The sequence below is a fragment of the Drosophila mauritiana genome, chromosome 2L (genome assembly GCF_004382145.1).
Source record: "Drosophila mauritiana strain mau12 chromosome 2L, ASM438214v1, whole genome shotgun sequence".
In the NCBI taxonomy this organism is placed as follows: Eukaryota; Metazoa; Arthropoda; class Insecta; order Diptera; family Drosophilidae; genus Drosophila; species Drosophila mauritiana.
In genome coordinates, this window is record NC_046667.1 from 12,438,247 (window position 1) to 12,465,851 (window position 27,605).

Sequence of the window (27,605 nt, forward strand, 5' to 3'; positions counted from 1 at the left end):
TTTATTTTAAATTTTCCAAAAGGATTTGTTATTCAATATTTTCAGGTTGTGTTTTCTTTGGTAGTGAAAGTATAAGTATTATATATAATACTTAATGAAACAAAATTATACAAAAAATTATACATTATGAAAATACTTATACTTTCACTACCAAAGAAAACACACAGCTTAAAAATATTGAATAACAAATCCTTTTGGAAAATTAAAATAAAACATGAAAGCACAAAACTCAAAACACGAAAAACAACCACAAAAGGAAAAGCAATACAAAAATCTTTGAAACCGCTTTTTAATCTACGGAGGAACAGGAAATAAAGTGTGTACTTTTAAGAAAGCGCAGTCAATATAATCTGATATCATTTGAATAAATAGAAAATCATTCAACCCCCTTTTTCCAGTTTCTAATAAAATTAAAGAATAAAATAAATAACTTGTAAAATTTGCGCCTTTATTAACACTATCACAGCGGCCATTATTCAGTCATGTGCCCTTTTTAGTTACTGAACACGGGAATGCGAACATGAAGCATCTAAAAAATGGGAAGAAAGAACAGAAATTAAAGATTTGAATCCTCCAAATTTTGTGCACTGCATCACCTTGGTGGTCTTATCGAACAGAGCTTGGGCACGATCCTGCTGCAGACGGTAGTTGACGAATTTGTCGAACACATAGCCATACTTGTAGGTTTCCACCACGATACGATCCTCGCCGACAACGAGACTGAACTCCTGCGAAGAAACCTGCGAAGTACAAGGGGAATTTCTACATAAATAAACTTTATTTGTCTGTGCATCCATTATAAAATTACGTAGTTGGGCAGGTAGATCTCAGCATGGATTTCGACAACGGACTCGTCACGAACTCGACCACTAAGTTTGTACTGTATGTCCAGTAAACCGCCTGCAGACTGTCGACTCTTCCTTATGGCAGCAGCATCCTTCTCGTCGATCTCCTGCACCAGTTTCCCGGAATTTTCCGGTGCCACAGCCCCATCCCGGCTGTTAAGAGCAGCAGGAAGGCCGGACGCAGACTGGGCCCTTTTCATATCTTCGTTGCGCACACGATGAGTTACCAGAGTGCCGATGAACTTGCGATTGTTCAGAATAATGGTCTTTTCCATGTTGAGCTGCACATTATACTTTTCGCTCATCGCCTCAATGACAATTTGCATAAAGAAGTTCTTGAAGAGCTGCGACTTCTGGATCTTGACCAGAAACTTTGGGTTGATAGCGATGTCACAGACATCGACGGTCTTATCGGAACGATCCTTCGTGAGTCTGGGATCTGAGATGCTCATGGGCACTCGATAGGAGCCAGGAGTTGGGGATTCCAATATGCCGATCAGTTCCTCCTCGGTGAGATCCTGAGATGCTGGAACTTCCACAGCCTGGCACACGTTAATGAAGAACTTCTCATCACTGTTTGTCTTGAAACTTTTCACGCAGATTCCTAATGGGAAAAAGACAAAAAAGTTGGGTTTTAATAAAATGGCTTCTTATCTGCAAAGTTTCTGCCAGCTAATAAATATGAAGATGAGGTGATTCTATCGTATAGGACATTGCGGAAGCAAAACCCTTTGATTTATTTTGGCTTCGATTCCATATACAATCTTATACAATATGCTTAGCATTCAATTATGATTTCAAGCCGGGATAGATTTTTGTATGATCCGGCCACGCGATCTCGCTGATTGCCTATAAATAAAGATAAGTTTCGTTGTCAGTTGAAGATAGAAGAACTTGGGTTTCCTTAGGGTTTTCAGCTACTTTTGGCTTGGGAAAATGTTGTTCTCACCTTAAGCTCATCGAAAGCCTGCTTGGCTAACCAGTGAAAGACAGGATTTTTCCATTCTCGCGCTATGGATTGAATTTCCTTATCGCTTTTGAAATTATTGCCTGCATGGGTTTTAAGTGTGCTATGGTACCTTTCCCAAAGGTAGACCATGCTGCGGATCTTGTAGAGCCACAAGTGATTTGGAACGCCACGTATCAAGTCCTGCAACTGTTCCAATCGCTCATTAGACAAACTGTGGAGGAACTTTTCGTTCATCAGTATGAAAATCGAACGTATGTTGCGGTAGTGGCTAAAGGTGTTCTTCTCCAGACCCATGTGGCCTGATTTAAAAATCTGATTGATCGCCTTTACGGTCATCGGTTTGCGGCCGATGGGAGCAAAGCGGTGGCGCAGATTGCGGTCGCCGAACTTCTCCAGCTTTTTGTTAATCTCGCTGCCGCACCACTTGTAATCCCGCCACCAGGGGAACCAGTCCTTGTAGTTATTGGTTCTATAGATTTTGGTCCATTCCTTGCGCAGCTGGGTGCGCACCTTCTTCCTGGAACTGCGTCCTTTCCACTTGGACAGGACACCAGATCGGTTCGAGTCAACAGATTCGGCATCGGACATTTCCTCCTCTTCCGCATCACTTTCGTCTTCATTAACATGGCCATCGTCGGTGGCATATATGTTAGTGTTGTAGATGGGCGTTTGCTCGAAGAAGGTCACCGCGTATGACTGCTCCTCCGGCTGTGGCAGCTCCTTGGTATTGCTGTTGATATAGGGCAGACTTATGCCGCCTATAATGAAGCTGCGATCTGTTTCCGCTCTCTGGCGTTTTGGCTCGGCTTTGGTAGCCCCCCCTAACTTTGGAGTCTCCGCTTTTCTTTTTTGCCCTGCAAAATTGAACATGTATTGTTTTATGGGAATACCCAAAAAGTTAGGAATGCAAACCAAACAAAAACACATTTATGACTTGCTTCTTGAAGTATGAAGTACAGTTGGCAACTTCGAATCGGGTTTAAAAACCAAAAACACTAGTTTCAAAACTGGTTTAGAGGAAGATCCTTATTTTAAGGTATTTAAAAAAATATATATATAATTTTAACCGGTTTGCATTCCAAATCTTGCTTTGAAATCATTAATTCACTTTAAAACCAATACAAAAGCTTTATTAGCTAGCTTGTAATTGGTCTGTTTAAAATTAATAATTTATTAAGAATTCAAAACTTTTCCCTTACCAGCGAGTGGTTTTGCCGTGGCCGCGTTGATCTTGGTTGCCTGTGGTTTTGGTTTGTTTACCGGCTGACCAGGTTTGGATGCACCAGGATTGGTGTTCAAAGGTTTGTTTGGTGGCGGTGCACGATTGTCGTGTGGAACCGCCGACTTCTTGACATTTTTGTTTGGCACACCAGGATTTACATTTCGTGTTTGAGACGTGGTTGAATTGGACCTGGGTTGATTGGGAGTCCCAGCACTGATGCGATTTGGCACTACCCTACCAGGATTTACATTTTTATTGATTTTACGATTTAAATTAGTTCCATCTTGTATGGGAGCCCCAGAATGGGCCACTCTTGGTGCAGCTTCATCAGCATTTGGTACGCTTCGTCTGTTTTGATTGGGACCCATGGGTCTGTTAGAACTCGTGTCGCGGCCACGATTTCCAGAACCCGATCTACGGGGAATAGTGTGTTGATAGTTCGGTGGAAAATTAGGGTTATTTGAGCCTTGGAATGTGTCATCCTCCCTTGGGGGAAAGCGTAGGGTGTCACCGCCACGCGAAGAGTTGTTTCGCTGATGGAAGTTGTCGTTTAGGTTGCGTCGATCGAGTTCCGGATCAAACTGGCGCCTCATGCCCTCAAAGTTACGATCATTGCGATTGTGTCCATATGAATTACGATCATCGATGTTATGATCTTGGATGTTGTGTTGGTTACCCCTGGAGTAACGATTGAATTCACGTTCTTCATACTGATCATCATTCATTAGTGCATCATTTGTGTCATCGATGAAATCTGCATCTTCAAGTAATTCGCGTTCATCGGGTACATAGTCGTCCATATCATGGTGATCTAGATCTAGATCTAGATCCTCTTCTTCGTCAATCCAGTCGGTGCGACGTAGTATTATTTGATTGTCATTCACAATACGCTGATAGTTGTGCCTCTTTTGGGGTCCACGGTTTCCACCACCCAGGTTAGCGTTCACATTACGTGGATATGGTGGTTGGTTTGGGTGCGCTTCAGGCGAACGGAATCGATCTCTGGGCAACTGATTGCCGTCATCGCATATAGCATTTCGATCCAAGTTGGTTTGCTGATTGGAAACGAAGTTCTGATTACCATGCTTGCGATTGTTGTTTCCTTGGGAATGATCATAGTTTGGCATCTGACCACGATAGTTGATATGGTTATTTGGTCCTTGAAAACGTTGGTTATTAAAGTTTCGGTTCTCGTCAAAAGTTTTGCGATTGAATTGTGCATTCGCATTACGATTGTTATGGTTATGTCCTTGATGGAATGTTTGGTTGTTAACATTACGATTATTGCGATTGAATTCATCATTGTCTGCATTACGATTATGATTAAATTCCTGCTCGTTATCATTTCCGATATTACGATTGAATTCTTGCGGATTGGCATTACGATTATAGCGATTGAAATCCTGGGGGTTTTGATTTCTATTGGGACGATTAAATTCCTGGGCGTTTTGATTTCTATTGGAACGATTGAAATCCTGGTGGTTTTGATTTCCATTATTGCGATTGAATTCCTGGGCATTTGCATTTCTATTTGGACCACGAAATTCCTGTGGATTAGGACGTGAACCCTCATTTCGGTTGAAATTTGGATTTACATTGCGATTATTTTGATTGAATTCACTTCTTTCCATATTTCGATTATTTCGATTATTTCGATTAAAGTCCTGCGCATTCGCATTGCGATTGCGATTGAACTCAGCCGGTTTCAGGCCAGGATTATTGCGATTTCCTGGTCCAGTATTCCTATTGATTGGCTCCCGCTGTTCCACAACTCCGCGATTGTTGTCTGCGAAGTTGTCCTCCCTCTGGCGATTATTAGAACGCGATCGGTCCTTGTTAGCCGGTGAGTTATTCATCCTGGCGCTGTGCCAATCAATGTTTCGCGGCGGCGACGGAGTGCGTGGACGCGACCCGACGTCGTCGTAGCTATCCACCGCTTCCTCGATGGCCCGGAGCACCTTCTTGTCCACCACATCCTGGTGACTGTCGCCTAGCTCGACGCTGAGGCGGAACCTCTGGCGCTGGAAATGGCGCAGGTTGAACTTGGGCACATTGAAGGTGCGCTGCGCCATGGCGTTGGCCAACACCCGACTGGCGCCCAGGTCGCGGAGAAATTGGCGCCGATTGTCCAGCTCGCTGTTGCCTATTTTCATGGTACCACACATGAAATTTAAAATTTAAAAAAGCAGACACGTTTTGGGTTAGAGCTATGCGGTCACGTTTAGCACACCAATTTCAATCTGATCTACTCATAACAGCAATGCTCGCTGAAAATAAGCATACAAATTTTATTTCAAATGCATAATAGATTTGCTTTATTTTGCATTTCTTCCCACCATTTAATTGCTTTAATAAATTGTGAAAAAATAAAAATAATAATTTCAATTGCATTCTTGATTGCCTTTTGAGTCGTTATCAAAATGCTGACTAAGTTTGATGTTTGAGTTTTCGTCAATCTATAAACTAATCACTGCCACTATCTCATATTTTAAATTAAACATCTGCCTCAATTGATTAGATTAGCAATTCTATCAGAGTTTTATGTGTAATTTCGATATGCACAGCAGCAAATCCTGTCCTGGTAGTTGGTCTAGAAACAACTGAGCACTTCCATTGAGATTATACATTTATACACAATAAACTGATAATCAAGCGAAGTCCGGCGTACAAACTAAATAGGTATGGTCATGCTTATACCAAAATCGTGAAGAATTCGCAACAAACACCCATTGAATGCTCTCAATTGTATGACTACCGTTGATATCGTTATCTTTTGGGCCAACTTTTGTTGCTCTTGCGACAACAAAACGTTTAAGAGTCGCGTCGTCGTGTGTCCATCATATGGGTGTTCAGAATAATTTCACCAGAGCAGGAAAATATGGTTATGCGGCACTTAAATTCAGGGAAGAGAGTCGCTATCTTTCAGCTGGGTTTTATTCTAGCCCAAACTTGGCATTATAGGAGAGTCGGGGGCTTTTTTGATGGCATGGTTTTTTTTTTGATTGATCGGGCGGCCAGGCAGCGCCACAAAAAGAGCCAAGTGAAACGCTCTCCGAGGTGGCGCTATTATCTCATTTTTGTTTTTTGAGCACGGAAAACAAATAAGTTTGTTCGCAGCGCTCGCTACGAGTTCAGTTGGCTTTTTTGCTCGTAACGAGCCGGTTGTCCGTCGATTTTTAAAGTGCTCCGCCGACGCTGCCCACCATCCAAACAGCGATCCGACCTCAACCGCTACGGCTCGTTTTGTTTCGATTCGATTCTATTCACTTCGAAACCCCATACGATTCGTTTGAATCGCAGCGAGTTTTTCTCTACGTAGAGGTAATTATAAGTGACATTTCAGTCGCATCGATACCGCCAACAACAACAGCAGCAGCACCACCACCACCGTCCATTTTTGATACCCTTGTTGATATGTGGTTGTTGGATTCCGCCAAAGCGGAACAAGTGTGCCAGTGTGCGTTCGTATCTATGTGATGTGTATCTGTGTGTCCACATTCTTTGCCTGAAATTGTGAAATTTCCGCCAGGCTCCAGAATATCCCGCGCAAACGAAAGAAATACGAAAAAAACAATTACGAGAAATTGATGATTCACATTCAAAATAGTTTGATAATAACCATTAGTGTTTTGTCATGCTCGCGGCGCGATTATTTAATTGATAACAGAAAAAATGTAAAAATTGGAGTGCGCAAGGTTGTCATTTGAAGTTAATTGCCTCGTGGGCTCCACTGACGTCACATGCCTTGAAAGATGGCCTACGCTCTGTAGTTTCGACAGCTTCTCTTCTCCCAGCCCGATGCTAATCAAGCTCCAAAGAATCAGAATCAGCAGCAAGTGGAGCAAACAAGTGTGCGATAAGGAGCAATATACAGGGATTATGATGTGCAATTCATAACTGGAGTAACTACACACAAACACACAATGGAAGAGTCTAGTAGGGGGCCACAGGCAGCACACACGATAAGGTTCAGCCGTGGGGTCCCGATAAGGAGCTGCTCGTAGAATCGTTCTCTCTATGGGGAAGTTGCTTTTTCCAGAGTTTGCACACTTGGCTAAATGCAGCCAGTCAGCGTTATCTCAGCTTTTCCCTATTAATAAAGTCATCAAGTGTCGAGTGTCGTTGATATTCTCTAAATAAATCACTCTTCTTTGGCGGTGTAAACAATTAATGCCGGCTGGCATGATCTGATCCAGAACAAACAAACAAACAGTCAGGTTGTGAAGAGAGTGGCGTTTTTTGCTGAGAAACATTCATGTTTCCGCCTTGATTTTATGGTGCAGCCAAGAGATCTCCATTCCATTTCGCTTAGCATCTCATCGTGACTCGACGTTTTTGTTTTTAAAGAGAAATTTCGCTTGGGTGTAAAGGCAAAACACACATTTCGTACAATTGAAATATTAGGTTTTGTAAGGGGCTTTTCAACTGCCGACTGTTTAGTGTGCTTATATAATCGCTGCGGGAACAGGTTTCGCCGTTAATTATATCGAACTGAAAATACTCGTTTCAGATGTGTTAGAATTTTATCTAAAGCCAAATGGTTTAAAACACATGCGTGTGTACGGGGCAAACAAGTTTTTGGCGCCCATAAAATGTGACTAGCCCAACACCTTAAACGAAATTTGGCGGCTCCGTTCAAGATTAGCTTAAAGTTTCTCATTCTTTCTTTTTAGTTTTTTTTTTTCGTATCTCTGCTGTTCAAGTTAGTTCTTCTTCGCGGCGGGGAAACCCGTTTTCGTCGCACATTTGTCATTGGCATTAAACAATAGCTGGACAATAAACTATCGCCTCAAGTGGGCGCGATGAGACCTTCCTCCAAGTGGCCCTGGACATGTAAACACTTATCTGCCGTAGCGCACAATAACGAGGGCTAGATTACAAAACTCAGTACTAACTACCCGCGCCCAACCCTCTTTTTTTTTCAATGGTATAGATAGTTTGTCAAATAATAGAGTGCATAGGAATTAAACTGATTTGGCTGGATAATTGGTTGTAACTGAACAGTACATGCATAAAAACAAATGTAATGCCTTTGTTTTGACCAAATTATCAATTAGTTAAGTGCAAAATACTAATTAATAACCATTAAAAGATTTGGTTAAATTGATTCTCTGAAGTTAACTATATAAAAAAACAGTGTGGACCAACTATAGTTAACTCAGGGAATTAATTTACAAATTTAGAGCAATTGCTTAAATTTTAAATAGAAGTAATAATTTAACTAATCACATATGTTTTAAATATTCGCAATTTGTTTTCAAAGTCTTGTCTAATGGTTAGGATCGGTTTTTCTGTCCTATGACGTGTTCCGTTCGCGTGCTTTTGTTCGCCTTATCGCGGGATCACTGTACCGATTAGCCGCAATCGACGTCGACGTGAGATGCTTATCATGTTGACATGGTTCCGCGCTCGCAGAGATTACTGCGCATACAAGTGCTAAGTAGACCATAAACCCAGAGTCATGCCTACTAGCTGGCTGGAATCTCCGGTTAGATTCTACGCGCCACCGGCAGCGATTGCCGTGCCATGTGCAGCTCCGGCTGTTGCGATGGACGCCACTCACCTGCGGTCGGCTGGACAATTAGCGAGTCCCGCGGCGGCGGCTTCTGCTGCGGGCCGCTGCCCTCCGGATCGGCGCCTCCGAAGAACTGGTTAATGTTGTCCTCAAACTCGTTCTGCATTTAGAAAATGAAAAAAAAAAACAAGTTCATCTTTAGTGGCGCAGATGGTTCCTCACATCGCACTTCTCAAGTTTTGCTTACCCGCACGAAGCGCAGGTTCTGGTCGCGAAAATTGTCGTTGCCCTCAATGAAATTGGAACGACGCGACATTTTGCTGCACGATTTCAATTGTCAGTTGTTAGTTAATCGAATGCAAATGCTATTTTTGCGTATTGCGACGAGCGAAAAACACAATTTTTATTTGTCAGAATGGAGCTGCCAACTCGATTGAAATGGAAACTAATGTGACAGTGTGACCGCTGGTGGAAAAGCATTTAATGCCATGCAATAACCTAAAAATACTAGATAGGCGTTTTCTCTGTACAGGGTGCTCATTAATAAGAAGCAAATTAAGTGATAAGAATTTTCGAGAATAATTGCTATAAATTTCTATATCAATCGTTGAAAGCCTAATCAAAATTTAAGAAGTTCATATGTATTTGTGCTGTTGCAAATGCGATTGATTTCTACTTGTTTCTACTTACTTTTACAAGCAACTGTATTTTAATAATTTGTGTACCAAAATTACAAGTGTTATTTAAATCAATATAAGCAATTAAAATAACACGCACTGCAGAAGCATACCCTCATTTACCAACCGATACCCACTGTGCCCGCGAAATACCAGAAAAATACTAGCGCTAGGTGGTGCACCCAACTTCCCACTGTCGCGATTAGCGGTTGTTGTAGTTGTGCGGCTTGGGAAGGAACAGCTGTTGGCCCGAAAATATAGATCCGTTTGTTTCCTTGCCGCTTTACAGTTACCACATTGCCCGATATAGCATACACATATAGACCAGTTGCACGTGGAGGAGGTTGCCGAGCAGTCGAGTAACCATGGCGGAGGACACTAGTTCGCCGATGGACAGATTCTGCGGATCCACGTTCTGGGTGAGTGCATCAGCATCGTTCAATCCGAATGCATGTGTAAATGTATGGTTTCCGTGTGTCCAACGAACAGAACGCAACAGAGACATGGTATACCAACGATCCGGACTTTACGCCGTGCTTTGAGCAAACGGCGCTGGTCTGGACACCTTGCGCCTTCTACTGGGCGTTCGTGATCTTTGACTTTTACTACCTGAAGGCGAGCTTGGACAGGAATATACCCTGGAACAAGCTAAATGTGAGCAAAGCGCTGGTGAATCTGGGTCTGCTGGTAATCACTGCCCTGGACCTGATTATGGCGCTGGTCAAGAAGGGCGGCGACTCTGAGCTGCCGCTCTACGACCTGGATGTCTGGGGTCCCATCATCAAGTTCGCCACCTTCCTGTTGGTCTTCATATTCATCCCGCTGAATCGGAAGTACGGCGTGCAGACCACCGGATGCCAGTTCATCTTCTGGTTCCTGCTCACTGTGCTGTCGATTCCCCGCTGCCGCACTGAAGTTCGCCTGGACGCGGAACGCCAGAAGATTCTGAATTCGCAGCAGCCCTCCGAGCAGGACTTTTCCTGGGAGGAGTATCAGTTCGTTAGCTTCTTTATCTTCTTCACCTTCACCAGCATCATGCTGATCCTGAACTGCTTCGCGGACGGAATGCCCAGACAGACCAAGTACCAGAGGGGTGAGAACGAGATTCCCGAGCTGTCAGCCAGTTTCCTTTCCCGCATCACCTATCAGTGGTTCGACAAAATGGCCCTCAAGGGCTATCGCAACCCGCTGGAGGAGAAGGATCTGTGGGACCTGAGGCCCCAGGACAGCTGCTCCGAGGTCATGCCCATCTTTGCCCACCACTGGAACCAGAACGTGCGCAAGAACTACAAGAACAAGGCGCGCGTAGAACCCAAGGCGCAGTTTAGCAATGGCAACGTGACCTTTGAGAATCCCCACGGTGAGAAGAATGGCCGCAAGAAGGGCATGGCCAGTATTATGCCGCCAATTTACAAGTCCTTCGGAGGCGTCTTTCTGTTCGGCGCCCTGATGAAGTTGTTCACCGACACCCTGACATTTGCCCAGCCCCAAGTCCTCAGCTTGATCATCAGCTTCGTTGAGGCCCAAGAAGCCGAGCCCGAATGGAAGGGTATCTTATACGCTGTCCTGCTTTTCGTTTTGGCCGCTGCCCAGACCTTTATTCTTGGCCAGTACTTCCACCGCATGTTCATTGTTGGCCTGCGAATTAGGACAGCTTTGATCAACGCCATCTACCGCAAGGCCCTGCGCATTTCGAACTCCACCAAAAAGGAGTCCACCGTGGGCGAGATCGTCAACCTGATGGCCGTGGATGCCCAGCGATTCATGGAACTGACCACCTACCTGAACATGATCTGGTCGGCGCCACTGCAGATCGGTCTGGCCCTGTATTTTCTTTGGCAGCAACTGGGACCGTCTGTGCTCGCCGGTTTGGCTGTGATGATTATCCTAATCCCTGTGAACGGAGTGATTGCCAGTCGCATCAAGACCTATCAGATCAGACAGATGAAGTACAAAGATGAGCGTGTTAAGTTGATGAACGAAGTACTGAGTGGCATTAAGGTGAGTGGTCCTAGGACTAGGGCTTACTTGGGTTAGAAGCCTAATCCCTTAAGTAAAACAATTATCCCCTGTCATGCTGATTGCTGTCAGAAGTCGATGTTGGATTCTTGGTTAACCGGCTTTATAATCCACTTAGGTGCTCAAATTGTACGCCTGGGAACCGAGTTTCGAGAAGCAAGTGCTGGACATCCGTGACAAGGAGATTGCGACGCTGCGCTCCACTGCCTACTTGAACGCGGGCACTTCGTTCTTGTGGTCCTGTGCACCATTCCTGGTAAGATATGCCAGCCCTGCAGGGCTCTGAGTCCTCCGAGATTTCTTTACAGCTGACTGAGATGAGTTGGACGTGTAGCATTGGACTAATCTGGCAAATATATGTACTTCGTGTCCGAACAAACAAAGGTTTCCTTGGTCACGTTCGCCACTTACGTGCTAACCAGCGAGGCGAATCAGCTGAGCGTCGAGAAGGTGTTAGTCTCAATCGCCCTCTTCGACCTCATGAAACTCCCGCTGACCATCCTGCCCATGCTGAGTGTTGACATAGCCGAGGTACGGCTCTCGCGAGATGGCGATGGACTAACAACCTCTTCGGCTATGGTGCACCTCCGCCTCTCCTATATCCATCAACTTCAGATCAAGGATCAAGAACGAACATTTTATCAACGCCTTAAACGAAATTGTGTATTATCTTTTAGGTTTCATTAGTTACATTCGCCACTTACGTTTTAATCGATGAAAATAACGTGCTTGATGCCACCAAAACCTTTGTCTCATTATCATTATTCAACATTCTACGATTTCCGCTAACAATGTTGCCCATGCTGATCACCAACCTGGTGCAAGTAAGTTACGCCCGATTGCAATACCAATTACTACCACTCTAATCGATCACAGTGGGGCTGAGGGATTCCACCTATCTTATCACTTTTGACGATGCCCGGCGCCACTGTGATCGTCGATTTTGTGCCCTTTTGTGATTGTGATTTATGTTTATTTACTTAATTTGAATTCTTTTTTAGCCAAATCGAATTTACACCGAAATGTATACCCCTAACCCAAGCTCCTTCCCCTACCCAGCATTAAATCCTTATACTCATTTATATTGAAATTATATGCTCATCGTCACATCATTCGTGTGGGATTGAAAGTTGTCCGAACCAAACCAGTTCCAAATGGTCATATATCCGGTGGTTGGGTACCCATTTCATCCGTTTCAATAGCAACCATTTGTTTGGGTCTCGAATATGCCCTTGCAGAGGGCATTTAAGGGGGATTTAATTAAAGGTATAACGATATTATGGAAATTTGTCTGAAAGAAAAATGCGATCAATAATCAGTTGGATATTTTATGGCCTTTTTAAATAATTTTTTTGTTATATGATTAAACTTATCACATATTCCAATTCCTTGCCCGTCTGCAGGGGTATATAAAATCCTCGGAGCAGCCGAGTATATTCCATATTCATTCAGATTTGGATTGATGCACCTTCCCCATCTCCACATTATTTTTCCTTTCCCAAACCTATTACTAACATATTTTGTGTATGACTATTTACGTATTTGGCAAAACAATTTTAACTGATATCCCATATTGCATGTGCGAACGAATAGACGCAAGTTTCTGTGAATCGTATCAATAAGTTCCTGAACAGTGAGGAACTGGATCCCAACAGCGTACTCCACGATTCCTCTAAACGTAAGGACATTCAAGAAGTTGGTGAAGATCTTTAAGTTCATATATTCCTTATATATACAGCCCACCCAATGAGCATTGAGAACGGCGAGTTCTCTTGGGGCGATGAGATCACGCTGCGCAACATTAACATCGAGGTGAAGAAGAGCAGCCTGGTGGCCCTGGTTGGCACGGTCGGTTCCGGCAAGTCGTCCGTAGTGCAGGCATTCCTCGGTGAAATGGAAAAACTTGCGGGCGTTGTCAACACTGTGGGCAAGTTGGCCTATGTACCGCAGCAGGCGTGGATTCAGAATGCGACGGTGAGGGACAACATCCTCTTCGGGCAGACGTACGACCGAAAGCGCTACAACAAGGTGATTGACGCCTGTGCTCTGCGTGCCGATATCGACATCCTGTCAGCCGGAGATCTCACGGAAATCGGTGAGAAAGGCATTAATTTATCAGGTGGCCAGAAGCAGCGCATCTCGTTGGCCCGTGCTGTGTACAGTGATGCCGATCTGTATCTGCTGGATGATCCTCTGAGCGCCGTGGACGCCCATGTGGGCAAGCACATCTTCGAGGAGGTTATTGGACCCAAGGGTATGCTGGCACGAAAGTCTCGCGTGCTGGTCACCCATGGTGTGACTTTCCTGCCCCAGGTGGACAGCATCTATGTGATGAAGATGGGCGAGATCAGCGAGAGCGGCACATTCGATCAATTGGTCAAGAACAAGGGCGCCTTCGCCGACTTCATTATCCAGCATCTGCAGGAGGGCAATGAAGAGGAGGAGGAACTTAATCAGATCAAGCGCCAGATCTCCAGCACCGGAGATGTCCCTGAGCTGTTAGGCACTGTCGAAAAGGCCATTAAGTTGGCGCGCACGGAAAGCTTGTCCGATTCCATGTAAGTACATCTTCATACAGGATTATAAAGTAATCATTTGACTAAATAAATGAACCTTCTTTTTTAGCTCCGTTACATCCGCTGATAGTTTGATGGGCAGAGGAGGAAGTCTTCGCCGGCGAACCAAGCGACAAGACTCCCACGATTCCGTTGCCTCAGCCGCTTCCCTGAAAAAGAAGCAGGAGGTCGAGGGCAAACTGATTGAAACTGAAAAATCGCAAACCGGTGGCGTGGAGTTCGCAGTGTACAAGCATTACATCAAGAGCGTTGGCATCTTCCTATCGGTTGCCACATTGGTACTCAACTTTGTATTCCAAGCTTTCCAAATCGGCTCGAATCTGTGGCTCACCCAATGGGCTAACGATCAAAATGTCGCCAACGACACTGGCCTCAGGGACATGTATCTGGGTGTTTATGGTGCCTTCGGATTTGGCCAAGGTAAGTCCATTGTGATTCGATTTATTTTTGAAATTCTTCGTTTGAAGTTATCCTTGTTTCATGTTCGTTTTGTCCATTTGGTTGTTTTATTTTAAGTTTGTTTCGTTATAATTTTATACTTTTAACTGTATTGCATGATTTTGCTGCTTTATTTTGCCCTTTATGTTTATGTTTTTTAGTTTTTATTTTTGTTTCCGCTAAATTAGTAAGAAAAATGGTTTCAAAATATTTAGACAAATTGTGTGAGGTTATAAAAAGATCATTAACTTGTAAAGAAATGTTTTAAAGTTTTGAAATCATATTTATTACAAATTTTTAATGTATTATATGTTTGGTTGGGGGTTTTCATTTATGTTTTGCTTACCTAATTGCTTTCTTACTTTGGCGCCAAGAGAACACATGCTGCTCAGCTTCCAGTAGGCGATTTGAATAACCTTCAGTCCCGATTAGAATACCTAACTAGCTAACACTTTCTTCGGCTTTCTACACAAAATTTATGAAAATGCACACAAATCCTAAAGCACTAACAACACCAAAAAATAAATTAGCTTTTATATTGCTGCACGCTTGGCAAACTGAACACAAAAGGCTTTTCATATTAATAACTGCTATTAATATTATTACCACACAAAAATGTTTTGAAAATCGATTTTTTGTTATCGATCTACTTTGATTGATACAATCGATACAATCAGAACATTGTAGTCCAATCACTATACTAACGGTTCTCCTTTTGTGTGTGTATGTTTGTGTGCGTAAATGTGTTGCATAGTAAATGAACTTATAAACCTTCCGGCCCTACCTAATCAAAAAACTAAATTGATCGAAAAAATCGAAACACAAATCGAAATATCGAATTCTAGTCGCGACGAACTTCTTCTCATCCCTCGCCATCTCATTGGGTTGTCTCAAGTGCTCGCAGTTGTTACATCAGACCCTACTATACTACAATCTCCGCTGGCCAATGGAGCTCTTCGACACGACACCACTGGGAAGGATTGTCAATCGCTTCTCGAAAGATATCGATACAATCGATAATGTGCTGCCATTCAACATTCGTGTCGTCATTGGTCAGGCATATATGGTAATTGATTGGAGTTGATCCATGCACGGCAATATTTAATCTATCTGGAATATCGGATCATTCTGTATATCATGGACAGGCTTGGCTTATCATGCACTACCATACAAAACTAATATTAACCAAACCCGTAATAATCTTCCTTCGTGCTCTTTATTTTAATGAAGTTATCTTTAATTGAATTGCGTTGATTTGATCATGATTTTTATCATATAAATAATTAATAATGATTTAATTGTTATTTAATGTATGATGTTGTTAAAATGAGAGCACGTCTGAATATACTTCGTCGGTGGACAAGAGGTCCTGGTAACTAATCGACATACCCGTGTTGTCGCTCTCTCTCCGAAGTTGTTACAGGGTATCTATCCACCCTGATCCTTTCACTGGGCTGCGTTTATAGCGCCCGCTACATGCACAACGTGCTGCTCCATGGCACTTTGCGTTGGCCCATGGAAATGTTCGACATCACACCTCTGGGTCGCATTGTCAACCGTTTTTCCAAGGACGTAGACACAATTGACAATACACTGCCACTCAATTTGCGGGTCGTCATTTTGCAATTGTTTGCGGTAATTATTCCCAAAAAAAAGTACATGTCCGATACAAATCGCCATCGCCCATACTCAGATACAACTGAGTTCTGAGTACAGCTCTTCTCTGTAGGTTGTCAAAGCTTTTTAGAATGTTTTGTCCACGCTTTTGCCTAGAAAATCAATTTAAATAAAAACGAAAAAAAAAATACATTTATAACTTAACCTTCCAGTTACCTCGTACTTCTTTTGCTCTCTCACGCTGGCCCTCGGATGCATATTCTGCTCCAAGGTGCTGCACGAGACGCTCCTGTCATATGTATTCCGATGGCCCATGGAACTGTTCGATACCACGCCCCTCGGCCGCGTTGTCAATCGCTTCTCAAAGGACGTCGATACCATCGACAATGTCCTGCCGATGCTTTGGCGCATGGTCATCAGTCAAGCGTTTGCGGTAAATGTCTATTACGGAGCGCGTTTCGAAGCTGCAATAGTTTAATATCCTCATTTCTTTCATTAAAAACAACAAATTGAATTGGCTCCAAGGGCAGATTTCAAATCCGCTGAATAGAGCAATTAAAGATTTGAATCTTTTCTAAACTTATTGTAAGAAACGCTCCCTGCAAGAATCTGAATCTCAAGCTTTTTGTTAGATACGGTTGAAGGAAATCGTAGGGTATGTGATAGTTTGTTGCACTTCTTGATTACAATCTACTGCAGTATTTCTTTATAACCTTTCCCTTAGAATATATCGACGATACACACACTAACTGGTTTCAATTGGCACAATCCCAATAGAAATTCCTATCCTAATGCTATGTGGCACTAACTCCAACGATCTATGTTGTGTATTTATATGTAAATATGAACACTAACCTTTTTATGGGGGCTTACACAAGCAATGTTTAGCAGCATGATCAGTTGAATCTTAAGTTCTGTATAGAAAGTTAGTTTCCCCTAACCACCAAATGTATTGCATAGCATCTAAACCGATTTACGTTACATGCAGTGCTATCCAAATATTTATCGGGCCTCGCCTTGGCCATCGGAGGACTCCATTGCTCAATGAATGTATTCAACAAGCTGCTGAACACAGGCCTCAAGTGGCCAATGGAACTGTTCGATACAACGCCATTAGGTCGCATTCTGAGTCGGTACTCGAAAGATGTCGATACGGTTGACAGTGTACTGCCCGCGATAACCGTGCAGTTGTTGAACACATGTTTCGGGGTAAAGATTGACCCTTAACCTTCCAACCTCCAGCCTCCACTGCCCGATGGAAGTGGAAGAAGCTTAGATCCCAAGCCTGAAACCTAACAAAAGCTGCATACCACTAACCATGAAAACTGCACGATTCTCCTAATTTACTAATTATATTTCAAACCGCATTCTATTTAATTTCTTGCAACATCCTTAACTCTCATTCTTTTCCAAAGCATTTCACTATCAAACAAAGTATCATATACCCTACCCTTCTTCACCATTTAAGCCTTATGCTTATTTCACTAGTGCCTTGCCAAATATTTTATTTTGGATCAAAAATGCCTTTACTTGATATAAGACTCATTACTCTATGCATATTAATTAGAAAACCCATATTTTGAATGTGCGAAAGGGGAACTCAAACCACTTAGGCTTAAGCCCATTCTTAATCAGCGGGCAGGGTCACCAAACAAAAACACTCTGCAGATGTACTGGTCTCAGAGCCCTAAGTGTTAAGGTTTCTTTATAAGTGGGAGCTTCCATTATGCTTTGGTTGAACGACCAGCGAGCTAAATGATAATGTAGAAGATCGCCTCATTCAGTCAGCCATTCATTCGAATATCGAGTATCCCAGACATTCACCGAGTGCTCACGGGTGCACACCTGTTCCGCTCTTCCACATTTCCGATTGTCCCAGGTGTGCTAGCCTACTTTGCGGTGGTCATCGTCTACCTGGGCGGCTTCCAGGCGGCAAAGACCATCCACAATGAGCTGCTGGCCGTCATAATCCGAGGCTCCGTGTGCCGCTTCTTCGACATCACTCCGATCGGGCGACTCTTGAATAGCTTCAGTGGCGACATGGATGTTGTCGACGAAGAGTTGCCCGCCACCATGGACTCCTTTATGACCTTTATCTTTATGGTATTTGCATAATTGATTTCGCTCATTTTTTCAGTATATTTTTCTTTCCCCCCCTTTTATTGTTATTATTGATTGATAACCTTTGATTTGTAGCCCTTAAAAGAGTTACGGTTTGTACTTGCAGAACTTTCGTTGTAGAAAGATTTTGCCCACGTTTTCATTCATATCTCTAGCATTTGATATATCTCTCTATATCTCATTTGATCTCTCTATCTCTCTATATATATTTTTCTCTAAACCGCATCGAATCAAGCTAGGTCTTTGCAATTACGGCGCCGCCATATCACTTTTCACCGCCACCTTACACGCCTCATCCAGAGTTTTCCATCGACTCTTTAACAACATCATGCATTGTCCCTCCGAGTTTTTCGATACCACGCCCAAGGGTCGGATTTTGGATCGCTGCTCCAGCGATGTCAATTGCTTGGACTTGGTAATGCCGCTCAATATAAGAATGGTCATGAGCACGGCATTTCAGGTAATCTCTATATGCAGAGTTCAACGAGCATGATTTACACTTTGATTTGTCATAAAATTTGGAATTTAAAGCATTCAATAATCAAAGTATTGGACTATGAATGTTATTTTAGTTTTCAGTTTTGTTTCAAGATTAAAAAAATCTTTCATCCATTTCAAAAATACCTCTTAGCAGAAGCTTTGTTTCATTTTTTGTATTGTCCCAAAAAGAAACCTTAACCTAGACTTAATACTAATTTGTCTTCTAACCCTTGTCCCAAATCTTGTATTCAGTCGTTCGAAAACAGGTCACCAAATCTGTTTAATTTACGTTCCGATTTTATAAGGATAAATTCCCTTTGATATCCCAAGTCTTCAGCTATATAGGCAGTGTGGTTATCGTTTATCTGGGCGCCCTGATCGGTACCCGGAAAATATTTATCCAGCTATTCGGAAACATTTTGCATGCCCCACAAGCCTTTTTCGACATAAAGCCCCGGGCACGAATTCTCGATCGTTTGGCAAACGATGTATACAAATTGGATGTGGTATTGCCAGAACTAATACGCGTGTTTAACTCGCAAGTATTCCGGGTACGTTCGCTGTGACTAACCAACAATCCAATTACCAACTAATCCCGACTAACAAATGGTATAACCATCATTGTACAAACACTCAGCCCGTAGCAATTTGGAGCTCCCTGGCATTCCACATCCCTAGAGCGTAGTATGTAAATAAGTATTCGAATCCATGGGGCGGGCGCATGTTGTAATCTCGTTCTTTTGTTAATTTATCTTAAGATTACTTTTCCTGTGGTTGTCTTCCCTTTTCTTGGAATCGTATCTTGAGGGCCAAGAGACTCGGAAAACTGGAAAAATTACTGCAATTTTATATTATTCTTAGCAAAAAGCAATATATCAGAATATTAGCAATTTATAAATTTAATAGCCAAGTAGAATGATTAAAATTCGCTGAATTTTTTTAGTTTGAGAGTAAGCCAACCCCGTGTTCTTTTGGGGAATTGGCTGGCCGACCTCTATACGATTTTCCTACTCGAAGAGACCTTCTCGAGCATCGAATTCAGCCGGTTGGGCGGGCTATTGCTATGCCAATCGATGAGAAACCTAACTCTTCATCCATACTGAATTGCCTAATCGCAGGTTTCACGTCATTCTTTTCGGACCTGGCTCCGGCGTTGGGTAGTTTGCATGCCGCAAAAGTCCTGCACTCGATGCTCCTCGAAAATGTGCTGAGAGCACCAATGACCATGTTCGATACGACGCCGGTGGGTCGCATCTTGTCCCGATTCTCGAAAGACGTTGAATCGGTTGACCAGAAAATGCCGCAGGTCATTAATGATTGCATTTGGTGTGCATTCGAGGTAATTTCACAGCACTATGCACTAGGAACCGTCTTCAAATTGCTACAAAACATCAAAAGTAATCCCAGTGACATTAACCCTGTGCATATAAAACGACTAACTAGTCCAGATTAATAATCCCCATTAGGCGGCGCCACATGACATCCCCTTCTCTAAATCCTTTCTTTTCCTTATATTCGACATCATTGAGTAAAGCGTTTGATCCAAAACAAAGGCAATTCCATTATAAATTTCTATTCATCATGTTTTTCCTATTAACACCCTGCATTTTCCCGCACGTATGACCTCTTCGTTTTATCTGAACAGCATTAACTTACATTGCTATTTTGCTGTTGGTTAGGTTCTGGCTACCATTGTGGTTATTAGTCTGTCCACGCCAATTTTCCTGGCCGTGATCGTGCCCATCGCCTTCCTGTACTACTTCGCCCAGCGCTTCTACGTGGCCACTTCCCGGCAGCTGATGCGTCTGGAATCCGTATCTCGGTCGCCAATCTACTCGCACTTCAGCGAAACTGTCACCGGAGCATCGACTATTCGTGCCTACAATGTGGGAGATCGGTATGTAATTGGATATCATCCAGAAATTAAATTCTAATGATTTTAATTTATTTGATTGCTTTAGCTTTATTGAGGAATCTGATGCCAAGGTGGACAAGAACCAGGTTTGCAAGTACCCGTCCGTGATTGCCAACCGTTGGCTGGCCATTCGTTTGGAGATGGTGGGCAATCTGATTATTCTGTTCGCATCGCTCTTCGCCGTCCTGGGAGGTCAAACCAATCCCGGTCTGGTGGGTCTGTCGGTAAGCTACGCCCTGCAGGTGACCCAAACCCTCAACTGGCTGGTGCGCATGTCATCCGACATCGAGACGAACATCGTGTCCGTGGAGCGCATCAAGGAGTACGGCGAGACCAAGCAGGAGGCTCCCTGGGAGCTGGAGCAGGACAAGAACAAGCCCAAGAACTGGCCACAGGAGGGACACGTTGAGTTCCAGAACTTCCAGGTGCGCTATCGCGAAGGCTTGGATCTGGTGCTGCGCGGTGTTAGTTTCAATATCAAGGGTGGCGAGAAGGTCGGCATTGTTGGTCGCACTGGTGCCGGCAAATCCAGTCTCACATTGGCTTTGTTCAGGTAAGCATTATCGCTTTTGGTTTACGTTATCATCATTAAGTCTTGATTTGCATTTAGAATAATTGAAGCTGCCGGTGGACGCATCTCCATCGATGGCGTGGACATTGCCTCAATGGGTCTGCACATGTTGCGTTCCCGCCTGACAATTATCCCCCAGGATCCAGTGCTCTTCTCTGGTTCGCTGCGCATCAACTTGGATCCATTTGAAATCAAAACCGATGACGAAATTTGGAAGGCGTTGGAGCTGTCCCATCTGAAGTCCTTTGTAAAGAGTTTGGCAGCTGGCCTGAACCACGAGATTGCCGAGGGTGGCGAGAATCTGTCGGTGGGACAGCGCCAGTTGGTTTGCTTGGCGCGTGCCCTGCTGCGTAAGACCAAGGTCCTGGTGCTGGACGAAGCCACCGCCGCTGTGGATCTGGAAACAGATGATTTGATTCAGGTGGGTGCTCGTATACTTATATACATTTAATATCATATTCATGGACTGATTTCATTTCCTACAGAAAACCATCCGAACGGAGTTCAAGGAATGCACTGTTCTCACAATTGCCCATCGCTTGAACACTATTTTGGACTCGGACAAGGTAATCGTGCTGGACAAGGGCCAGATCACCGAGTTCGCCTCGCCCACGGAGCTGCTGGACAATCCCAAGTCGGCCTTCTATAGCATGGCCAAGGACGCCAATCTAGTTTAAGATCCATGAATGTCAACGTGAAACTCCACGAAACTCAAACGGAAGAGTGAGTGCCCCAAACAAAAAACTTTAGGAATATAGATGTACGAAAAGAAAATCATTCAACGGTAGCTTTAAGCCATTTGGCACTGACAGCTCTACCTCATGGCTAGAACAAGCAACTGTGAGACAAAGCAAGCTAACAAACACAACAATGGAACAATAAGCGAAAGAAATTAGCAAATACCAACTAAATGTTCATTAGACTAAGCGAAATAATTCAAGCCAGTTGCGCCTTCGTCGGTTACGCTATGTTCGTTTTTATTATGTATATGTATTTACATATAGTCAAGTGTATTTTTATATTGTCTATTGTACTTAGTTTTCTATGCAACATGAACCGGTAAAAGCAGGCAACACGATGGCGAGTTGGAGCATAAGCCCGGAAAGAAAAAAATAACTCTTATGTATGCCACATATTTATGTACTTAAATTAACAAATCAGAAGATTGAGATACTTAAACTCCCTCAAGAATTTTTGCCTTCAACTGATAAGATCAGTACGAAAAACGGTCAATGTAGTTAAATCAATTTATTGAAACTTTTGTAGAATGTATACTTAAATCAAAAATAAACGACGGGAGCGAATAAGCCCAACAAAATCCCAATGAAAATTATATGTATTTTTTATCAGTTTACCTAATAAGCTGGCACTATCAATGAATAATTTGCTTGAAATAATTTAGCTTTAAATGTGTTGTCATCTTCGAAATCCTTCGAACTTTCTTTACTTTCTTTTTTGACAACTTAAAGCTTGTAGCCTCACATTTCGCCTGACTAATATGGCAGCGAACGGGCCATAAATTATATTTATAAGCGCCGAAAAGCAGTCTAAACTGTTTGGAGACAATTCCCAGCCACCTATTTACCCATCCACCTTGAGATATATGTATTTATTTTAGATATTTGCCGGCAGCCACCCACTGAAAATGAGCATTCCATTTGTCTTTATTTAGGCGCGGACACAAAATGGTTGCTCCGAGGCTGCATTTATTGACAATAAACAGGTCATAAATTGCGAATTGAATGGTCTGCGCATTAGAGGCCGACTTCTTTACCAAATTTTCTAAATACTAGTGCAAAACAAAAATATTGAAAAAGTCCTTGGCCAGGCCCTACTTGTATTGTTTTTTGTTCAGCTTGACAAAACGAACTTCAAAGTGAAAGTTGCAAGGCCTTTGTATTTCCTTTTTGTGGGGGCGGCTAGAGGCGGGGGGCGTGGCAGCGGAGTGCACTTGAAAACAAAAAGCGTAAAGTTATTAAAGGTTTTGTGTGCGCTTTGTGTGCCCGCTTTCATGTCACTTACACTTTTGGCCATGTTTCAAAGCCAGCCAGCTTTTAGCCAGCCCCTTCGCCGGCTTTCAAATGTGTGTGCTTGCCGCCTGGTCTTTCACTCGGTAATCTTGAGAATGGCTTTTGCATATATCTCGTCGCGGGTTTTGGGAGCTGGGGAGCTGGGGAACGGGAGCACAAAACTTCAAGCGTGCGGCAAATTCAATTTGGAAATTTCAAATGTTTTGCTTATTTTGCAGCCCCCACATCAATGCATACATTTCGTTTTTTTTTGTATTTTTTTTGTTCTTCACTGTTTGGAAATTACATTTTTTATGAAGGGTGCCCGGCTCCCGACTCCTGGAGTGTCAATCCCCAAATTCAAGACAAGAATGGGAAGGCGTGGCACGGCACCGCCCCTTCTCGAACTCCTTTGAAAGTTGCATTGGCGAGAGTGCTCCCCCCCAACCTCTGAAAAAGGGGGCCAAATGAATATTTTATTGCCCGCGCATCAGAGGCAGCCGAAAGCGAGTGAAAGATTTTTGATGTATGGCAAGTTGGTGCCCAGAAATTGGCCACCCGCCGTGCAACAGCAGTCATAGGAGCCCATTGAGTAACCGGGCACAGTGGGAGCAGTGGGGAATCTACATGGCCAGGGAACGAATTCCATAGCTCAATATGTATTTCTTATCACTGCTTTGCCCACCGTGCGGAGGAGGAACAGGATCCTTTCGTGGCGCACGGGCATCTCCTATGGTCGCTGTGGGATTGTGCGTGTCACGGAACTAAACAAAATATATTTCGAGGACCCTGCTCCAGCTCCTGGGGGGCAGGTCCTTCGCCCGGCTCACGCATCAAAGGAGCCATTTCGGATGTGCCAAAAGCTCCATGGTGGATCTCATGCGGCGCTTCATTTTCTATTGCTCTCCAGTTGCGTACTGCATCAAAATGTTGTTTAAAAATAAACTCTCGCATATAAATATTTTCATATTTTATTTTCTGTAATCGAAAGTGTGGGCAAGGGAAAATATTCCTGCGAAGTGTGGGAAAGTGAAGGGAGTGAAAGTGCGTGTCCTTCATGAAAGGAAGCTACTTTAAATTGTATTGAAAAGTTTTTAAATGCTAAATCATTTTACTTTAAAGCTTAAACTGTTTTTTGTCACATTCAATTAAAATTTGTAAAGTATTAAATGTGTTAAGTATGTATTTTGTAAACTACAAACCTCGTTACACTCTCAGTAATAAAAAACAAACTTTGTTAAGCAATTAATGTTATTTACTGAACTTTTGCATAACAAATAATTCATCTTTCAGTCAGTTATGTAACGTAACTATCACCTATTGCCAGAAATAAGAGTATATAGTTATAATTGCAGCCCAAGCAAACCAGTGTTGAAGAGTTTCACACAAATCTAGTTTTGAGGTAGTTGGGTGGGCGAGAAAAACGGCAAATTATCCAAAAACCGAATCACTGTCGGACACCAACTCCCAAATGCTTTCATTCGGCATCCATGTTCTGTCTGGGATGCAAGGCATATGGAAATGGGACGCTAACTCCCGCAGAGGTGACACTCAGCATACGGATTTTATAGCACGCTTTTTAGCGCCTCCTCCATCCCTGTCGCACTCTGTCTATTTCGCTTCCTATTCAAGTGACATCCAGCTGTCTAGGTGTGAGATGTGCGGGTGTGCGTGAGGCCGCGATGCGTGCACTTGAAACAATTTCTAGAATCTTTAAGTTCATATAGTAAGAAACTAAGCTAAACTAGACTTAAGAAACTATTTGACTTAATGATAATTGATCATTGAATCCTAGATTATAAAAGAAGGCTTAGAGTTTCTTAAGCACATGTTAAATTCCCCCTTACTTAATTTTGAAGGACTTCAGATTTTCCTGCAGTGCACGTGAGTGTGTGAGACCGTGCTAAAATTCATTTGTCAAAAGGATTACCATGGTAATAGGGTTTTAAGCATATCCTGGCAAACATTCACAGCTTTTTTGCGTGAAGCATTCTTTTTTTTGTTTTTTTCGCCTGGCTTCACATGGTTTCGGTTTTGGTTTCGGTTTGTTTTGCATTGTTTATTTTCGGTTGCGGCGGCCACAGGTGGTGGCTAATTAAAAAGCGGGATTAAGCAATTATGACTGACATTTGTATAACACACATAATCGCACCTCGCACCTACCCGCTCATGTCCAAGCACTTGGCTCACCTTTGGCAAACAGATTTATTTTGGCAGCAAGCTGCTAATAAATTGACTGCAATCAAAGCTGTCATAAGTTGAGCAGGACAACGCCCACGCAGCCTTTGCGGAAGGACAAATAACTGAGGTCACGTTCGCTTGCGCCAGGCAGAGGCAGCTCCTTGAAAGGGATCCTCCAGGGTCACCTTCGCAAAACCTCAAAACTACTACTCCTCACTACCATGTCCTGCAATCAAATGACTGAGAAACTACTACTTTTTAGCCACGCCACCTTATATATTTGGCTATAATCCATTCTCCATTAACGACGCCCATGTCCTGGCGTGCAACACCCACCCGCAGCCAAATGACAGCTTAATCGCCCAAAAAATCAAGCCAAGCGGAGACATTGTCCTCAAGGATTCCTGCTGGCTGCCATGTGTCGCCTGTGCCATCATCTTTTGCCGCTGTGGGAAACTAACTCCCCGGAACCCCCGGAAAACCCTACCTTATGTGTGTGTGTGTGTGAGGCTCCAACGAGGCGAAAATGTACAAATTGTTGTGATTTATTTTAACAGATTTTTGTTAACCCAAAAGGATGGGATAGAAGCATTCGCTACTCTATTGATGAATATGCTGGTGGGTCACTCACATGTGATAGAGACGTCGATGGAAAGGGGGTTCTTCCAAAGGGAGGTCTGGAGTGCCCGGCGCGTGACAATGCGCCAATGTGTGGTCAAGTGCGCACGACTGAGCCGGGGGAGCCCCAAAGGAGGCTCCATCAATTTGTCCCCAGATGGAGCGTGGAGCAGGATTGGAGGTGTGGGTGCGAGCACCAGTTGCAGGGGGAGGGCGGTATGGAGCAAAAGTTAACGTTAACAGGTTTAACCAGGCTAAGGACAAGTGTGGAGACAGTGGCCAGAATAGCTGATGGGTGGGAGGGGGCCCCTACAACTGTGGTGTGGATGATGATGGGGCACCCTCATCATTAGTGCGAAATGCTTGAGTTTTAACTGAAAGATTTAGATGAACACGTGTCCCACAGCGACTGTGTGTTCATGATGGCCATCAAAGGCGTGTCCGGAGGGGGGTAAAAGTTTTTCAATAAAAAAATGGACCAATAACAAGTGCATGCTTTTTTTTTAGCAAATTGAACTGTATATATATACAACTATATGGTGCATAATCCCCATTGGGTGCGCCCATGATAACCATAAGATTTCATCGGTGAGATTTCCCAACCCATGTATGAAAGGCTTCACTTTAATGTGAATAGCACTGTAGCAGAATGTTTAGCAAATCTGATATCCCTTTTCCTTTGTTTTACAGAACAAGTGAAGTTTTCCCTAAAACAGGAGTGAGTTTTCACTGAATAATGGCTTTATCTTATGGTTATCTATGCTGTTTGGATTTATGTTCGATTGTGCACTCAAGTTACCTTCAAAGTTAATTAGATTCACATATATGCAAACATAGGCAGCTGATTAATAAAACCAAAATGTTGACCTTAACTAATGCAATTAAATAGAGCAGAAAAGCGAATTAACTTTTTTTCAAATAGATGTAAGTGTGAATTTATGGAATAATCAAATTATGGCTAATTCAATGCCGATACTTTTTCATTCGAAAATCGCCATTAAATCCTCTACATTTTTTTCCAGCTAACTTTGCCAACAAAGGCAATTATTAGGAGAAAATAATAAAATTTATGTTACTCAGGACTGGGCCGAAATGCCAATTAGCGTGTCCATTTGGACTTGGTAGCCTCTTAACGTGGAGCTCTGCTCTCACTTACCTTCCTTAGATTTTCAACTTCTCCCCACTCTGCTGGTTACAATTGGCGTGTTTTTTCCCTATTTAGGCTAAACAAACGATGCCCCGGGATTAGGTTCCTTTTCGGGGTATCTATGTCAGCATTATCTAATTCTATAAAGCAGCTTCTGCCCCTCGTATCCTCATCCTTCGTCCTTCTTCGCCGCCTTATGAAATATTGCGGAACACTTTTTTCGCATTTCCGTGGGCGGCAGGAGGAGATTGGGGGAGTTGTCAGCTCCGGTTCCCCAACGGAGATGCTGCACATCGATGGTGGCACGTACTTTGGTTAGCATTTCAGCTCAGCTGCGGCGACAGGGCGACAATTTAATTTATTTGGCCGCTTTGCTGGGGACGCGGCGGAGGTGGTTTGAGTGGTGGGCGTGGCTGGAAGTCAGCGAATTTACGATTGACATTTGCGTTTAACCTACTTATGCTGATTTGATGGCAGCTCATAAATAAAATTTAAACCATTGGCCGGACGCGAGACCTAGACCTGCCAGCTCTCAAAATCTCACCCTCTTCGTCCATCAATCGCAGCTGCTATCAATGTGGGCCATCATCTGGCCCATCATCCTAATCATCATCCCACTCTATTATGATCCTCCACGAGCTGCTCGTAATTGAACTCTTAGTGGGGCAAGCAATTTGGATTTTT

At 43.3% G+C, this 27,605-nt stretch overlaps 2 protein-coding genes across 22 annotated transcripts; one reads left to right on the forward strand and one right to left on the reverse strand.

Annotated features, from left to right (window-relative positions):
- Window positions 1–427: 427 nt before the first annotated feature.
- LOC117146813 (PIH1 domain-containing protein 1) lies at window positions 428–8,997 on the reverse strand. Of its 2 annotated transcripts, none has more exons than XM_033313370.1 (5): window positions 8,800–8,997; window positions 8,601–8,712; window positions 809–1,449; window positions 597–740; window positions 428–529 (listed from the first exon to the last, which is right to left on the reverse strand). In XM_033313370.1, exons 1-5 carry the CDS (start codon window positions 8,866–8,868, stop codon window positions 494–496), a joined length of 1,002 nt encoding a protein of 333 aa, XP_033169261.1. In that variant the 5' UTR covers window positions 8,869–8,997; the 3' UTR covers window positions 428–493. The 2 variants fall into 2 exon arrangements, with proteins under 2 accessions (XP_033169261.1, XP_033169251.1); XM_033313360.1 differs by lacking the exons at window positions 428–529; window positions 597–740; window positions 809–1,449 and adding exons at window positions 1,542–1,694; window positions 1,795–2,669; window positions 3,015–5,180.
- LOC117146730 (multidrug resistance-associated protein 1) lies at window positions 6,211–22,296 on the forward strand. Of its 20 annotated transcripts, XM_033313185.1 has the most exons (13): window positions 6,211–6,358; window positions 9,519–9,648; window positions 9,719–11,230; window positions 11,367–11,504; window positions 11,926–12,072; window positions 12,842–12,926; window positions 12,987–13,806; window positions 13,874–14,244; window positions 16,868–17,088; window positions 20,160–20,377; window positions 20,442–20,948; window positions 21,006–21,387; window positions 21,452–22,296. In XM_033313185.1, exons 2-13 carry the CDS (start codon window positions 9,595–9,597, stop codon window positions 21,641–21,643), a joined length of 4,647 nt encoding a protein of 1,548 aa, XP_033169076.1. In that variant the 5' UTR covers window positions 6,211–6,358; window positions 9,519–9,594; the 3' UTR covers window positions 21,644–22,296. The 20 variants fall into 20 exon arrangements, with proteins under 20 accessions (XP_033169076.1, XP_033169116.1, XP_033169125.1 ...); XM_033313290.1 differs by lacking the exons at window positions 6,211–6,358; window positions 11,926–12,072; window positions 16,868–17,088 and adding exons at window positions 11,633–11,779; window positions 15,108–15,328 and having other exon boundaries at window positions 9,437–9,648; XM_033313349.1 differs by lacking the exons at window positions 6,211–6,358; window positions 11,926–12,072; window positions 16,868–17,088 and adding exons at window positions 11,633–11,779; window positions 15,677–15,897 and having other exon boundaries at window positions 9,437–9,648.
- The last annotated feature ends 5,309 nt before the right edge of the window (window positions 22,297–27,605 follow it).